Source organism: Pleurodeles waltl, chromosome 4_2, assembly GCF_031143425.1.
Source record: "Pleurodeles waltl isolate 20211129_DDA chromosome 4_2, aPleWal1.hap1.20221129, whole genome shotgun sequence".
In the NCBI taxonomy this organism is placed as follows: Eukaryota; Metazoa; Chordata; class Amphibia; order Caudata; family Salamandridae; genus Pleurodeles; species Pleurodeles waltl.
This window is the reverse complement of record NC_090443.1, coordinates 829,280,716-829,296,762: the sequence shown is the minus strand read 5'-3', so window position 1 is coordinate 829,296,762 and position 16,047 is coordinate 829,280,716. Positions and strand designations below refer to the sequence as shown.

The 16,047-nt window shown below is 45.0% G+C and overlaps 1 protein-coding gene across 6 annotated transcripts in view; it reads left to right on the top strand.

The window, feature by feature from the left end:
* Positions 1–16,047, top strand: part of PATJ (PATJ crumbs cell polarity complex component) — a 1,201,300-nt gene that overhangs the window by 1,042,686 nt on the left and 142,567 nt on the right. For all 6 annotated transcript variants that reach the window (XM_069232550.1, XM_069232545.1, XM_069232547.1 and 3 more), the window contains 2 exons: positions 4,795–4,912; positions 9,579–9,616. In XM_069232550.1, the coding sequence (XP_069088651.1) occupies positions 4,795–4,912; positions 9,579–9,616 (156 nt within the window). The remainder of the gene's footprint in view (positions 1–4,794; positions 4,913–9,578; positions 9,617–16,047) is intronic.

Below are 16,047 nucleotides of genomic sequence, written 5' to 3'. Positions count from 1 at the left end.
CTGAGTCACACTGGCCAAGAAGCAACCTCCTGAGGGTTTGCATGCTCATTCCACCCGAGCCAAGGCTGCGACTAAAACGTTAGCTTGTGGAGTGTTTGTTCTGGACATCTGTCACTCAGCAACATGGGCATCTCTGCACATGTTTACCAAGCACTACTGCCTAGATAGCCAGTTGCGTCTTTACGAGCTCTTTGCCTATTTGGCCCTACATGAGTTTTTGGTATAAACTCTGTTTTGCAGACCCACCTATTCTAAGGTAAGGAATCTGCAGCTAGAGGTCTCTATCAGATGACAAGTTTCTTACATTTGGTAATGCCTTGTCTGGTAGAGACTCTGTCTAGGAGAAGTTCAAGATGCTCACTCTGGCTCAGGTTCTATCTGTCCTGGACCCAGGAGTCTGGTTGGTAGCATTAGACTTGCAGGACATGTATTTCCATTTTCTCCACCTACCTGCCCATAGACCTTACTTGCGGTTCATGGTAGGCCACAAACACTTTCAGTTCACAGTGCTCCCATTTGGCCTTACCAGTGCCCCTCGGGTGTTCACCAAGGTGATGGCGGTAGTCACAGCTCATCTGCGCAGATCAGGGGTTTCAGACTTCCCCTATCTCGACGGCTGGCTGTTGAAGGCAGGCTCACCGCAGGTTGTCATCTCCTACCTCCAGACTATGGCAGACCTCCTGCATTCGCTGGGGTTCACTATAAATGTGCTGAAGTCACACCTAACTCCCTCTCAAACGTTCCCTTTCTTCGGAGTTGTTCTGGGCACAGTGTCATTTCAGGCTTATGCACCCGAACGGCGAGTCCAGGATATTCAGGCTCTGATATTGATATGTCAGCCTCTATCCTGGATTTTGGTGAGCCTGAGTCTGAAGTTGCTGGGCCTCATGGCCTCCTGCATCCTGCTGGTGACACATGCCAGGTGGCAAATGCGGGCTCTGCAGTTGGACCTGAAGTTCCTCTGGGTGCAGTATCAGGGGAATCTCTCAGACAAGGTCCAGATCTCGGAGGGAACTGCACAAGATCTATAGTGGTGGATAATGAACCGTGCTTGGATGAGAGGCAGATCCCTCTTCCTTCCCCAACCAGACCTGACAGTACTGACAGATGCGTCACTCCTGGGATGGGGTGTCCATCTGGGAGAGATGGAGATCCCCGAGGCATTTTGTCTCCGGCAGAATCCAGAACCCACCTCAACCTTTTGAAGCTCTGTGCGATCCAGCTAGCATTGAAAGCATTTCTTCCTTCTATCAAGGGGAAGATGCTGAAGGTGTTTATGCACAACACCTTCGCCAAGTGGTACTGCTCAAGTGTTGTGTCATGGACCCTTTGTTAGGTGGCTCTGCGCCTCTGAATGTGACTGGAACAGTGGGGCATATCCCTGGTGGTTCAACATTTGGTGGGCTCTCTGAACACCTGAGCAGAAAAACACAGCCGAAAATGCTTAGTGGGTCAGGAATGGCATTTCCATCCTAAGGTGGCACAAGGTCTCCTTCAGCACTGGGGAGAGCCTTGGTTAGATCTGTTCACCTCTGCAGAGAAAGTGCAATAGCAGCAGTTTTGCACGTTGGAGTTTTCAAGGCAGCAATTGCTCAGAGACGTTTTCCGACTCAAGTGGAACTCAGGCCGCCAGTATGCTTTTCCACCCATTCCACTTCTGCCCAGAGTTCTCAAGAAGATCAAGAACTGCGGGTCCCAAGTAATCCTTGTGGTTCCGGACTGGCCATGGAGAGTCTAATATCCAGAGCTGCTGAGCATGTCCATCGATCCTTCGATCAGACTGCCCCTTCAGGAGGATCTTCTGTTGCAGCAGCGGGGGGGGGGATCTGCACCTGAACTTGTCCACTCTGCCTTCCTGCATGGAGATTGAGCGGCAACAGTTCACAGCTTTTGATCTTCCTCCCAAAGTCTGCATAGTAATCTTGGCAGCCAGGCGTCCCTCCACCAAAATGGTATGCGCCTGTCATTGGACGAAATTTTAGGCATGGTCCACAGAAAAATCTGCTGACCCCCTCTGCCTGTCGATCTGAAGTCCTGTTGTTTATCCTTTCCTTGGCCTAGCAGGACTCTGATATGAGCACCCTTAAAGGTGAACTGTCTGCTATATCTGCTTTTTTGAGGTTGCCGGATCATCCTTCTTTGTTCAAGTCCCCTATTGTTCCTCAAAGGCCTTACACACCTTTTTCCTCCATCCCCATTCATTATGCCCCAATGGGACCTGATGTCTGCTCCTTTCAAACCTCTCCACAATTGTCCTCTCAGGCTTCTCACTGTGAAAACGGCCTTACTAGTGGCCATTACATCTGCCCACAGATTGAGTGAGTTGCAGGCATTGTCATCTAAGCCACCCTACCTTTCCATCTACCCTGATAAAGTGGTGCTTTGCACTAGGGCCTCCTTTTTGCCAAATGTTGTTATGCCCTTTCATGCAGGCCAATCCATCACCTCGCCTACTTTTTGTACAGTCCCACATTCTTCTGAGGAAGAGGAGAGATTCCACCGTCTGGACCTGAAAAGAGCTTTGGCGCTCTACCTTGATCATACCAAAGAGTTACTGGTGGATGATCAACTCTTTATTGGTTATGTGGGTGCAAAGAAGGGTCGGGCAGTGCAGAAGCTGACCATCTCCAGATGGGTCATTCTCTACATTAAAATCTGTTATGCACCAGCCAAAAAGCAACCCCATTAGGGTTTGTGTGCTTATTCTATTCGAGCTGCAGATGCGACCACTGCATTAGCACGCAGAGTTCCAGTCCTTGATATCTGTCAGGCAGCAGTGTGGGTCTCCCCACACACTACTCCCTGAACAGTTAGGTCCGTAGGTATAGTTACTTTGCCCGTTCGGTTCTGCAGAACTTTCTAGTATGATCTTGGTTCGCAGTCCCACCTCCGGGAATGGTATTTATTCAAAGATAAGGAATCTGCAACTAGAAGTCTCTATCACATGAACAAGTTACTTACCTTTGGTAACGCTTTACTTCGTGGAGACACTATCTAGTTGCAGATTCCTTAACGACCCCTATCTGTGAACTGATTTCTAGGGGCAGGAACTCCCCTAGCAGGGCCTTAGTTTTGAGGCACCAGCTGTCAGTGTTCTTCATGGCTCTGCACTTCTGGAGTGAAAAGTTGTAAAAAGAAACTGATGTCAGTGTGCCGGGCTGGCACATATATAGGAACCACAATGTAATATCTGGCGCGGACAACACCGATGACTGACGTAGAGCCAATCGACGCCACCTAACGGTGCACATAGGTACTGTTCAAGAAAAATCTCCAGATCCAGTCTGAGACCTGTGGGAAATTCAAAGGTAAGGAATCTGTAACTAGACATTGTCTCTACCAGAAAATGCACTACCGAAAGTAAGTAACATGTTGTCTTTAAGTAGATGTGCTTAAGCTGTTGGTGTCTTTCACCACAAAGCATATGCGTCTTGGGGGTCCTTTTTCATGATACTGAAGTCACTCAGGATGATTGAGTTTGAAGTGAACATATTGAAATGCATGAGAAGGAAGATATTTGTTAGGAAGGCTTGGCATGTGATAGATAACTACAAAAGCAAATTGAGACTGAACAAATGATATCTTTCACAAACAAGTGTTCAAATTATTTTTTATGTCCACTCACCTCTTTGCTCTTGATGTGAAATTGCATGAAGATTGCCATTTTCCTTCCCGCTCCAAGCATTGTCTTTTTATTCTTGCACTTAACATACTCTCAAGTCATAAGGAAGTCATCCAAGTGTTGCTGAAGGGGGAATAAGTTATTGTCAATAAGGTTAATGTATTTTATTGTCATGCTTGTGATACCTTGAAAGGACGTGATCTACTCCGCTTCAGCTGTACCTTAGTACGTTGCCCATCAGGAATATTCTTTATGCACACAAGACAATACTCCACAAGGTGCTATCCACTCTGCAGGATAGTCTATTTCTCCAGGCAAGGTGCCCAGTTTGAACCTTAATTCTTTAGTCACTTTTCTTAAGTAGTTGCCCCCAGTATAGCCAAACTCAGTGATAGCATCCGGCATACATGTTCCACATCACAGTGAAACGTTCCATAACCCCAAAAACACAGTTCTCTGCCAAGGACAGGCAAACTCAGCCCAAAAGGCCTATATGGTACCTACTCAGGTACTGTTTTTTGCTCTTCATTCTGCACACCTCTTCTCAGCAGGGTAGACACTGACTTCATGAACTATTCCTCTGCAGTTTGCAGTTTCCTGGTTCTTTAATAGTCGCATGTTGCAACCAGCATTTGCAAAGTTGGTCAAGCCCATACAAAGGCAAGCAGAAATTGATGGTATCCTCTCTCAAGCTCATGCACATCTCAGCATTAACATTGTCGGGCAGATGTTCATCTGAGGTCAGTGATATAGTTACACACAACCTTTCTCTCTAACTTCACATGAGCAGGCTGTCAAACTGCAGTTGGGTACGGCTATCCTTGTCGACGTACCCCCTGGAGGTGTGCCACCACTGTGATAATGCATTGCCCGCCTATGGCTATCAGTGGCCCTTAGCCTAACACTGCTTTCATCTGAGGGCACGTAAACCATGTTCATTCAATGTGTCTCAAGTCACAGATAATTTATTCTTCAGCTTTGTTGCCTGTCTACGTGATACTCGCAAGTCCTTTAGTCAGCTTGTTATTAAAGTATTTAGTCTCTAGTACTTTGAAAAACATAGGGGCATGTGGTACTGCTCAGCCAATAGTCTTACTAACTTAAAGGAACAATATATACATATGAAATTGCATTAGTTTCAATGGATTGTAATTCTGAGTGTGTTTTATTAGATGAGCCAACACAGTGTGAACAGTAGCCTGCATCCTTCAGTTGGTCATGTGAACTCCAACGTGCATACCTCAGTCAGCAACAAGAAATCTACCTTAGATGTTTCCCATCAGAATTCAGGTAGTAGTCCTCTGTTTTTATTTTCTTGTAATGTACTTATGCCTTTTCATAAACATGCCATGCCAATCAAACCATGGTAGCTCCTACTGCCATGCAGTGTTATTGCCACTTTCAGCCTGAGATGAGAAAACAAATGTTACTGTATCACAGGATGCATGTTACAGTTAATTGATGTTTGCTAAAATACTGATAATAATGACAAGATTTTGACCTTTTACCTTAGTGCATGGATTTAAACACTTCTTTCATGATTCTGGTTTTCACCTTTGTCTATAACTGCTATGCATGACAAAATAGCAAGGCATACAACGTGCAGTTATATAGAATGTAATATGCTGTTTACGACCATTGTAGAGAGTGGAGATCCGAGGAGAATCATTATATACTCAAAACGTTGCTTTTTGTGAGTCTTGACCCTTTCCCACAATCAACAGTGGTAATTAATAACATATTAGTATTTGTACATCTACTTATATATTCTTTATGACATGCCATTGGAAATAAATGTAGCTGATTAAAACATTATTTGGAACAAGTGTGCTAAACACAGGTTTATACATATATCATTACAGTGGTCCACATAATGCTGTCTGTGACAGAGAAATGGGTCAGCTGGCACGCACTCCTGTGGCATGTTTCCAACTCTGCACAGGGCTCAGGTGCAAATGCCCACTGACCCACCCCTCGGTTTCTAGCATAATGCTGTGGGCCATGGAGAAAGTGGGTGAACTGCTAGCTTATTCGCTCTAATGTTTATTTTATGTGCTCCTTTGGGCAAGGTGAGCAGGCTGTTTCCCAATAGCCCTTGGGGAAGGGAAGAGGAAAGGACCTTTCCGAAGGATCGGCAGAAAGACCCCACCCACCCCCCCAAATTATATACTGAGGCCTCTGACTCCAATCTTTTAACCAACTTTCCTCTACTTACTGAAGATAGAGTGGTGGAATTGGTTAGGCAAACTAAATCTGTGGCTCCCTCAGATCCTTGCCCTCCGAAGATAATGCATGAGATCGTTGATATAATCACTCTTCCCCTTGTACTGTTATTTAATAACATTTTGGAGTCTGGTTCTTTCCAGTTGGAATTGAAAAATACGTCCATTCTCCCGTGGCTGAAAAAGCCAACGTTAGACCCGCTGGGTGTAAAGAACATTTCTTGTCTTCCTGTACCTGCCAAGGTACTGGAAAAACATTTGAATATCAGCCTCTCCAAATTTGTGGAGGAGAATAAGGTTTTGAATTCAGCTCACTTTGGCTTCAGGCCAAACTACAGGGTGGAATCTGCCTTGGTTGTGGCTACCTACCAGCCGAGAAGTACATTGGACTGGTGGGAAGGCAGTTCTGATTTTGTTAGATCTGTCGGCAGCCTTCGACACTGTTAATTATTATATTTTGATAGTGCGGCTGTCAGACGTTGGAATTGGTGGTTCGTCAATAGAGCAGTACTGTTCCTTCCTCTTGAAAACAGAACATGTATATGCCCTGGGTGATTTGAGTCGAAAGCCTTTCACTTTGCCGTGTGGAGTTCCACAGGGCTCCTCTTTGAGCCCCACCATCTAAGTTTTATGTGGCCCCTCTAGCAAAAATAATTCACAGCTCATTGTGTCTATCTCAAATGATAGTGTACAGACAGCTCTTCACTTCAACACATGCATGAGGGCAGTTGTTCACTGGATGAGTGCAAATTTTCTTATGATCAATTCAGCAAAAACAGAGATTGTCTTTATTGGGAAGAATTCCCCGGCCTGGAACCAATTGTGGTGGCCTCAATTGCTGGGCACACCTCCCATACCAGTTACCAGTGTTAAAATTCTGAGTATTATCTTTGACTCCAGTCTGTCTTTAAAGGCGCAGATAAGCAAACACACTCCTTGTTTTTTTCTGCTGCGCAAAATGTTGAAGATTTTTACTTACGTTCCTTTTGAGCTTCAAAAAACTGTGACTACAGCTCTCATTCTTTCCAGACTGGACAATTGTAACATGCTCTATTTAGGGATTCAACAACGTTCGGTGAAAAAACTTCAGTGTGTCCAAAATGCAGCTGCAAGGCTTTTAATGAAGATCCCTACGTTTCTTTCAGTATTGGGGACCTTAAAAGAGCTCCACTGGCTTTAAGTGAAATTAAGGATCAGATTTAAGGCTGTTTGTCTGGCTCATAAAACCCTGTATGTTGCAGCCCTAAAATATTTAAAGAACAAGCTTACCTGGTACAATCCCAGTTGGCCACTAAGATTGACTGATTTGAAAAAAATAATGTTTTCAAAAGTAGGAGAACCAATTTGGGGAGAAAGAGATTTTCTCATTACACAGCTCTTTTATGGAACAACCTACCGGAACATTTAAGAGGTCAATCTAATTTTCTGAGATTCACAAAAATGCTCAAAACCTTTTGCTTTTTTACCTGTACTATAGTAGAGGTGTAATGAGGTTTAATTATGTTTTCCAGCTCCCGCATTTGATGGTCAGTTTGCAGATATGTAGTGCCAAGACACCATTGGCATTCGCGTGCGTTATAAAACTATTATCATCATCATCACACTTTAACACTTCCTGGGGAGTGTTGTATTTCTGTCAAACACCAGAAAGTCCATAACATCAGGAATCAAGCCTACGCCATCCCAAATGGTGTCCCCAACATCTCTTGGATCGTCCTGATCTAAACCAGCACCATAGGTATGTGTGAAAATGGGTGAAACCTATAAGGGTGCAACTGCCTCCACTCTTGGCAAACACATCCGTTCCCATTGCCACCAGACCTCGATGACAAGTGAAAAATTGAAGTGACTGCGTATTCAATCTGTTTGTGAACAGTCCACCCCAAACAGACCCTAAATCTACCAAATCTGTATGTGTGTATATGCAATTTTTTCTCCTCTGAAGACTACCTCCTTCAGGTAGTCTCCTCTCCACATTGTGTTCCCCATCCTTCTAGACTTACATCCGGTTCTGTCAATATTTTTGGGAACTTAAGGAAATAGACAGCCCAGTCTAAGGCCCTCATTTAGACTTTGGCATCTAATTTCACTGACAGACAGAGCCCAACCCACCATACGACTGCCAGTGCTGGCAGTCATCAGACTGCCATATTACGAGTGTTGGCATCTTTCCGCCATTATTGAGGCGGAAAGCAGCCAGCCGTTGTGCTGGCGGTCAGCGCAGCAGAGGCGGGTCCCTCACCGGCACTGCCACCACACGCCAGCAGGACTTGGAGGAGTCCTGCTGGCGTGGTGGGGGCAGTGAGGGAAGACTGCCAGGACCCATCCCATCCCAGATGTCCCCCTCGACTGAGGAGGTAAGTGGGCGTACGAAGGGTGGGCGGGGAGGGGGTCTGTGTGTTTGGGTGTGTGTGTGCATGTTTGCGGAGGGGGGTGCTGAATGCGTGCGTGTATGTGCGCGTGAATGGGGTGTCTGTTTTGATGAATAGGAGTGAGTGGGTGTGTCTGAGTGCATGTATGCGTATGCTGAATGGGTGTGTATGTGTATGCAAGCGTGCGTGAAGGGGTGTGTGTGTGTGTAGAGGGGTGGGGAGGATGTGTGCATGTGTGCGGACATGTGTGTATGTGTGTGCTGGCGACAAGAATGAAGATTCCGGTCGCCGGGTGTGTGATCGCCAGGGTTTTTGTGGCGGCTTGACCAACACGGAAAGCCTGGCGGGTTGCAGCCTCGTAAGCTGAGGCCTGCCGCCAGGTTGGAGGTGCTCCCCGCCGGCCAGAGCACTGCGACCGCACTGGCGGGGTTGTGGAGGCTTGACGTCTTCAAGCCTCACAACTCTTAATGTGGCTGTCCTTACCGCCGGCTCCGCTGCAGTAGGACCTCCGTGGCGAGGCTGGGGCTCTCATGACCGCCAGCCTCCTAATGAGGGCCTAAGTCTCTACATTTTCTAAACATCAATTCAGCTCTTCCCAAGCTTACTCTGTTTAGAAAATTTCCTATGTGATTCTACTGACAGCACAAACGTTTAGGAATGATAGGCCATTGGGGGGCTGGTACTTTGCATTTCACACTGTGATTGTGAGAAGATCTGCCAGACCACATATTCCTCACAGCTACTGCGTCCGTACAGGAATACTGGCTAAGACTGCTCTTTCTCCATTGTAATTATACACAGAACCTTGTGCCTAAGCTCTTGGAATGCCCCTTCTGCACTGTAATGCTATCTAAGTGATATGAAGATAAGAGCACATGCTCAATAGCAGACGTTGTCCCTACACCACACTTTCCTTCCTTTCAGGCTCCCTTTATCTGACTACTCAGCCAACACCCTAGCAGCCTAAACTACATCCTGTGCTAGATGTGGAGGTTAGAGGAAATTGAGACTTCCCCTTTGCACACATACAGGAAACAGTGTAACTCAAGTTTTCTTAACATGTCAGCTCTCCCGCCCCCCCTTCCCCCCTCCCCCTCCGCTTGCTAAACCTTGCTCTGCTACCTGTCTGAAATATTGCGTTATTGTTTCAAGTACATCTCAAGCAGGGCATTCAGAGTGAGATGTTCTACTCCTTACCATAGCTCAAGCCATTTTAAAGTTCAGAACTCGCCATTGCTTGCTTTTCATCCATTTTGATATGGGACTGTGCAAAGAGTATATATAATATCGGGGATATTCATATTGGACTCGATTTAATTTTGTACCGCAGTGAAATGACAGTGTATTATATGTTATTCACAGGAGCAGATATGGGGCCTAGAACTGTGGAGATAATCAGGGTAAGTTTATTCTGTAATTTGTAGTTATTGGATTGAACACTTGACATGTGGTGTAATCAGACCGAAAAATAAAAGAATTACCACTCTCTGTATATATGTTTACATATCTTTCTTGACACATGCTTATAATTAGATACCATAATGCATGAGCACCGGATAACAACTGTTTTTACTGCAATGTGCTTGGGAGCTCTTCCCTTTTGCTGTACTGTTTAAAACACAAATAAAGCTTTTGTAACAAAAAAATGTTGGTATTGTCTGACGAATCTGCATGAATCCCCAGCAAAAAACATTTCACTTGTACTGTTTTGTGCAAATTGGGGCCTGTAAGGAGGAAGCCTGAATATGATATTTTTCAATTTTTTTTACAATTTTTATTTTACTTTCATGGGCAGGCATATTGGAGTGACTTCTGTAAAACATTATAGCAAAAAGAATTCAAAGATGCTCATCTCTGCATGTACATGGGCCAGCTTTAAATGTTTTTGTAATGAAGTTCTGCACAGCCTTTTCCAAAAAAAACACGCATTGACAAAGCCAATCGGTCTTCAGTCCCAGCCAAAGCTATGGTCTTTTCAAACAATGGAAAGTGTAATATAATTCTGTTCTAAACTGAAACTTTTTCTATATTTCCTGTTTTGTCATGCAACATGTCTACTACTTACTGTGACATACTAGGCATGGTTCTGCAGATGGATTACTTTGAGGCTGGGTGGGACAAGAGCCGCAAACCACATCCCATTTGAATGTTTGACTGCCTTGGGGCAAAAAAAAAATCCTCTTTTCCTCCAAAAAATAATTTCTTTTAGGCATAGAGTTTGTCTTTTAAACAAAGAGAGATGACATTAATAAAGCTCTACCCTACTATAGCCCTAATCCGAAGTCTGCACTGGTAGAAAAATGCACTATTCCGTGTTTTGTCACCAGCGCAAATTAGTATTGGTGCACGCTGGTATTGTATGCAATCTTAGAAAATACATTTTGGCAATTGCTCCTAACATTGGTCTTATTACATGAGATGAGCGTTTTCTGCTGTGACTTTTAGGCATAAAATGAAAGTGTGTGTGTGTGTCTCTCTCTCTCTCTAAATATATATATATATATATATATCCAAATAATTATTTACCGCACTCCAAAGAATGCTTTATGGCGTTTTTATTCAAACAAGCAGCTGTTTGTTTGAATAAAAATGCCATAAAGGATTCTTTGGAGTGCGGTAAATAATTCTTTGGATATACTATTCATTTGATGGTGGTCTCCTCCGTTACCGGCAGTTGAGTACGCCTCTGAGACTGTGATTCTGACCTTTTGCTTAAGATATATATATATATATATATATATATATATATATACATACAAAACAGAAGAGAGAACTCTGGGTAGTCCCCAAGTTTAGGTGGAGAGCAGCTGTAGTGAGGATCACCCTGCAAAACCAGCAACACTCTAGATTTGCTCATCTCAAATGCCTCTTTTTCTAGCAAAGTTTTTAAGCATAGGATTGGCACAATGCCATCCACGCCGAGCTAGAAAGCGACAAAGTCTTTTGCAATCTGTACAGCAAAGTCTTTAAGCATAGGATTGACCCAGTGCCATCCTTGCCAAGCTGTAAAATGACCAAAGCCTTTCACCACTCCAGGCACAGTATTACAGCTTTGGACTGGTAAAATACCATCCAAGCCAACCTGGAATGAGCAAACGCAACCCCTGACACGTGCTTCAATGTCACTACATCTCTTCAGAGAGCTTTAGCTTTGTCCAGACACAAGGGAGCACCCAGTATAAGTAAAAAAGAAATGTTTCAGGGTTAGCGTGCGTTATAAATTGTGCAAAACAGAAGAGAGAACTCTGGGTAGTTTCCAGGTTTACGTGGAGAGCAGCTCTAGTAAGGAGCACCCTACAACATCAGCAACACTCTAGATTTGCTCAGCTCAAATGTCTGTTTTACTAGCAACGTTTTTAAGCATAAGATTGGCACAGTGCCATCCACGCCGAGCTAGAAAGGGCCACTAGGTAGTTATAGTTAGGACCTAGTTTCCTAGATGGGGCGTTTTTTGTTTTGCCTATAACTTTGGAGCCATTCGATGAATCTTCACGAAATTTTCAAAACATATACTTTGCTCATTTCAGCTTCTGTCTTCAATGTTTTGGGGTGATCTGTTAAGCGGGGCAGAGAAAAAGGGGGGTCCCAAAATGCATTTTCCCCGTTAATTTTTCCATAGGACCCTTAGACACACCTACAGCCCGAATCACTGAACAGAATTACACCAGATGTGGCACAAAGCTAGACTCTGTTCAACCGAGTATGATTTTTGTGTTCTGGTGTTAATCTGTTTTGTAGTTTTGGAGCAATTTATGGCCCAAATATTTAGATATCTAGGGATGCAGATCCTCTGCGGATCCATCTATCCCGGTGCTGATATCTGATTGGCTGTTAACACTTCAACAAGGAAGTGTTGGTAGTCATCTTGAGACTCGGTTTCAGTCGAGTTTCAGGAAACAAAAGCCCAAAAGAAAAGGGGCTAGAGTAGAGTCACCCTGACCCCTTGGCCCTGGTGCTATGGTCCCTGAGGGACCCCACCAGGGGTAAAAAGCATTTAAAAATAAAAGCGGAAAAACCCACAGATGGATCTGTGGATTTTTCAGAGTTTTCTTTTTAAAAACACAGTCCCTGCGCGTTTTTGTTTTTGCCCCTGGGTGGGTCAGGTCACGGGGGCATTTGATGCTTAATAGAGGATGGGGGTGTATGGGGCCCCCTTCCTTGGGGTTTAATAAGTCCTGGGGACCACCACCTCTCCGGGGCAATTTAGCAAAATGGGTGGTGGGCCGTGCGGGACCACTACCACCTCTGCGGGGAAAAGTGCTTTTTAAAAGTGTAGTAGACCAGAGGCCCTCCCCCATAGCCCCGGGAACCACCACCTCCCCGGGGCTTTAAGTAATTAACATACTGGGGAGCCACGTGAATCACACCTTCCCCAGGGCTAAGATTAAAAGGAAGTGAAGGGGATCTGTTTCTGACCCCCTGTAGCCGCGGGGACCACCACCCCCGGGGTTACAGTTATTGGAGAGACCCCCCTCAAGGAGCCACTGATGGTCCTGGGGACCGCTACCCCCAGGGTTGGCTCCTGCTATGTCCCGTGGTGCCCATGAGAATGAATGCGTTGCACGAGGAAGTCATTTTTGACGTCTTTACCCAACCAGTATCCCACCCCAGGCTTTTGTTTTTGTCCATACCTCTTCTCATATGATTGCTGTTTAGATATTTTGCACTGTTGTTATAACCTGCTTGTGATTAAAATACTGTAGCACCCACCAATTGGATTGCACGGACACAAGGCCTCAACATGTGTGTCCACTAGTCCAGTTTATCCAATAGAAGTGCAAGGCATAGGTTTTGAAACGTTTGTTCCTCGGTTTTGTTATACTAAGGTTGCTAAAAAGGGTTCCTTTGGGCAGTGATAAATTCTTATTGGTATAGATATCCCCACCCACTAATTTATAGTTTCAATCTTCCCAGACAAAGTACTCAAAAAAAAAATACTGCTTACCAGTATGGATGGCACATGGCTTCTACACCTTGTAGCCCTTACTGTCGTATGTAACATTTCCTATACACTGATATACACACTTGTATGATTCACTGTGTCTGCATAATGTGTGTGATGTGTAGCACTCTCACAGCCTACATTGCAATGAGAGTGGTGCTATAAAAGAAATTAAATAAATGTGAAAGATGGGCTATGGAAAGATTAGGAGCACTTTTGTTGGGTGGGAGCGAGGGAGTCTGTGGAGGAAGTTCTGGGGTGCGACTTCAAAGGCTGTTGCAGCAGGTACCACTGTCGCATAGGTCCTCATTATCCTACTGGGACTACTGGATTTGGACACCAGAATCACCAGGATTGTGGGATACTGAGTACAGTCCCACACCATATGACACCTGTTGACTTAATCTGGGTTTTCCGGCCAAGTAGGAGTGCCTTATCTCCACCCGAGAACAGGATGATTGTGGCAGCCAGGCGCATGACAGAGAGGACTCCTCAAGGGAATCATGGTTGATCAAATCTCATCACTTTCTCTCAGTTACATTAGTCACACAAACACAAACAGAAGCAGAGTATAGTTCAATAAGGTTTATTGAAGTAACTGCATCTTAGATCAAATGGCATGCATTGTATTAACTAGGATGATAAAACACACTAGAAGCAAAATTGTGACAAGGAGAGTGAAACACAACAACAGTCCCGCTATACTGTCACTAGCAATACTATATTTGTTTCCTACCTAAGCTATGTTAGAGCACAGCTCAGTGATAAGCCCTAATCTGCCATTCAGGTTTCCCCCCGGGAAGACATCATTCCCCATACCTGAGCAAGGAAACCTTTTGTCTGAAAAGACACTATTCCCATGTAGGCCAGGGATTCAGCAGCCTAAGCAAGCAGCTGTAACGAAGATGTTCAGCGATCAGCATGCAGTCGTGGTCATCTGGCTGGAATCTCCCTCTAACGTGTATGGGACAGAGCAGTGTTTTTATAATAAAACAACTGATGTTCTAAGAAAAGGTCCCCATGTAAGGATATGTATGTTTATGTGAATGTAGGAGACACATCGTACCACTTTTGCCGGCAATCCTATCTGACTGCAGCCTTGAAGAATGCACAAAGTGAAATGATTGCAGTGCTAAGAACGTGATTCTTTCCTAGGCGAAAGAACAAACAGGTAGAGAAAATAAAATTCCACTGCAAATGTGGCTAATGCTAGAAAAATAAAGTGATGCTAAATAAAATGTAACTGGGCTAAAGTGCATAACAGCAGGTCTAGTTTGCTAAAATAATGTGTCTAAAACATTGCTAAAATAGCTATACCACACCTCTAACGCTAAAGCCAGCCCTGGGCGCTGTACACACCAGAAGTGACATGCCCAGTGCCTATATAGGTGCCACCCTTGTGAACTGACATGAGTTCTTTTCTTTCCGGGCTGTCAGTGCAGATCTAGAGAGAGCTACTTCATTCTATTCTTAAGGACTATTTTTTTATGTTTTGTCGAACCTTTTAGAGACTACTCTCTGAGAGTGTCTGGGATGCCCCCTAAAAACCCTGTAGGGCTTAAACCCTCCAGTTCCTTTCATAGACAGATGTCTGTGACAGACCCCACCTGGTTTGCCATTGGTTCCTGGAGCTGGGCCACGGTTCCAAGGCCTATGAAAACTGTTGTGCTGTGCATCTCAAGGTGCTTTGGGGGTGGTCCCGGAAGCTCATGGTCACCTGACCCCAGTCGACTCCCTGAGGCTCCAGTTTCTGGCCACACTTTTTGCCTTACCAGCACCCATTGGGTATTCACCAAGGTGAACCAAGGTCTCAAACCATCTGCAGAGGTTCCAGTATGGCTCTACCTTGACAATTGGCGGTTGAAGGCCAGCTCACACCAGGCAGGCGTCTCCCACCTCCAGATTATGGCAGACCTCTTGCATGCACTGGCTCCAGAGTATTCAGACAGTGAGTCTGATGTTTCAGCCCTGATCCTGGATTTTGGTGAGACTGATGCTGCTGGGCCTCATGGCCTCCTGCATCCTGCTGTTAACACATGCCCCAATGCAGAGCTGCATATGCCACCGGGCGTGGCGGGTATCTCTCTGATATAGTGCAGTTATTACAGGGAAAAGCAAAAGATCTGCTGTGGTGGCTGACCAATCACAATTGGGTCAGTGGCAGAACCCTATCGCTTCCCCACCCAGAGCAGACTGGTGACAAATGTGTCACTAATGGGCTGGTGCGTCCATCTGTGAGAGATCAGAGTACTCTGGTCGAGTTTCAGCTCCTCATAAACCTGTTGGAGACGAGAGCAGTTATCCATAAACCTATTGGAGTTGAGAACAGTTCTCCTGGCATTGAAAGTAATTCTTCCTTCCATCAATGGAAGGCTGGTTCAGGTGTTCACAGACAACCCCACGCTATGTGGGATTGAAACAGGCAGGTTGGTGCCATGGACCCTGTGTCAAGAGGCACTTTGTCTCAGGACATGGCTGGAATGTCAGGACGTTTTCCTGGTCGTACAACATCTGGTGGGCTCTCATAATGCCAGATTGGATGAACTCAGACGTTGATGCCTTGCAGATCACAAATGGTGTCTCCATCCAGAGGTAGTGCAAGGTCTCTTCAGTGATGGGGGGAACCTTGGTTAGGTCTTTTCTCCACCACCAAGAGTGTCAGCACTCCTGTTTTTAAACAACAAGGGAAAACCCCAAAGGTAGGGATGGACCTGGGTTATACGTATTTTACAAGAATCAATAGTCGCTCATACAGTGCATAAGGACACTTAATCATACATATGAATACAGTCTGACCTATACTTTTTGTCCAATAGACAGTTGTGTATTTATTTTGAAGAAATACTAAGTGGGAGCCAAAAAGGGAAGGGGAAGACATCAATTAAAAAG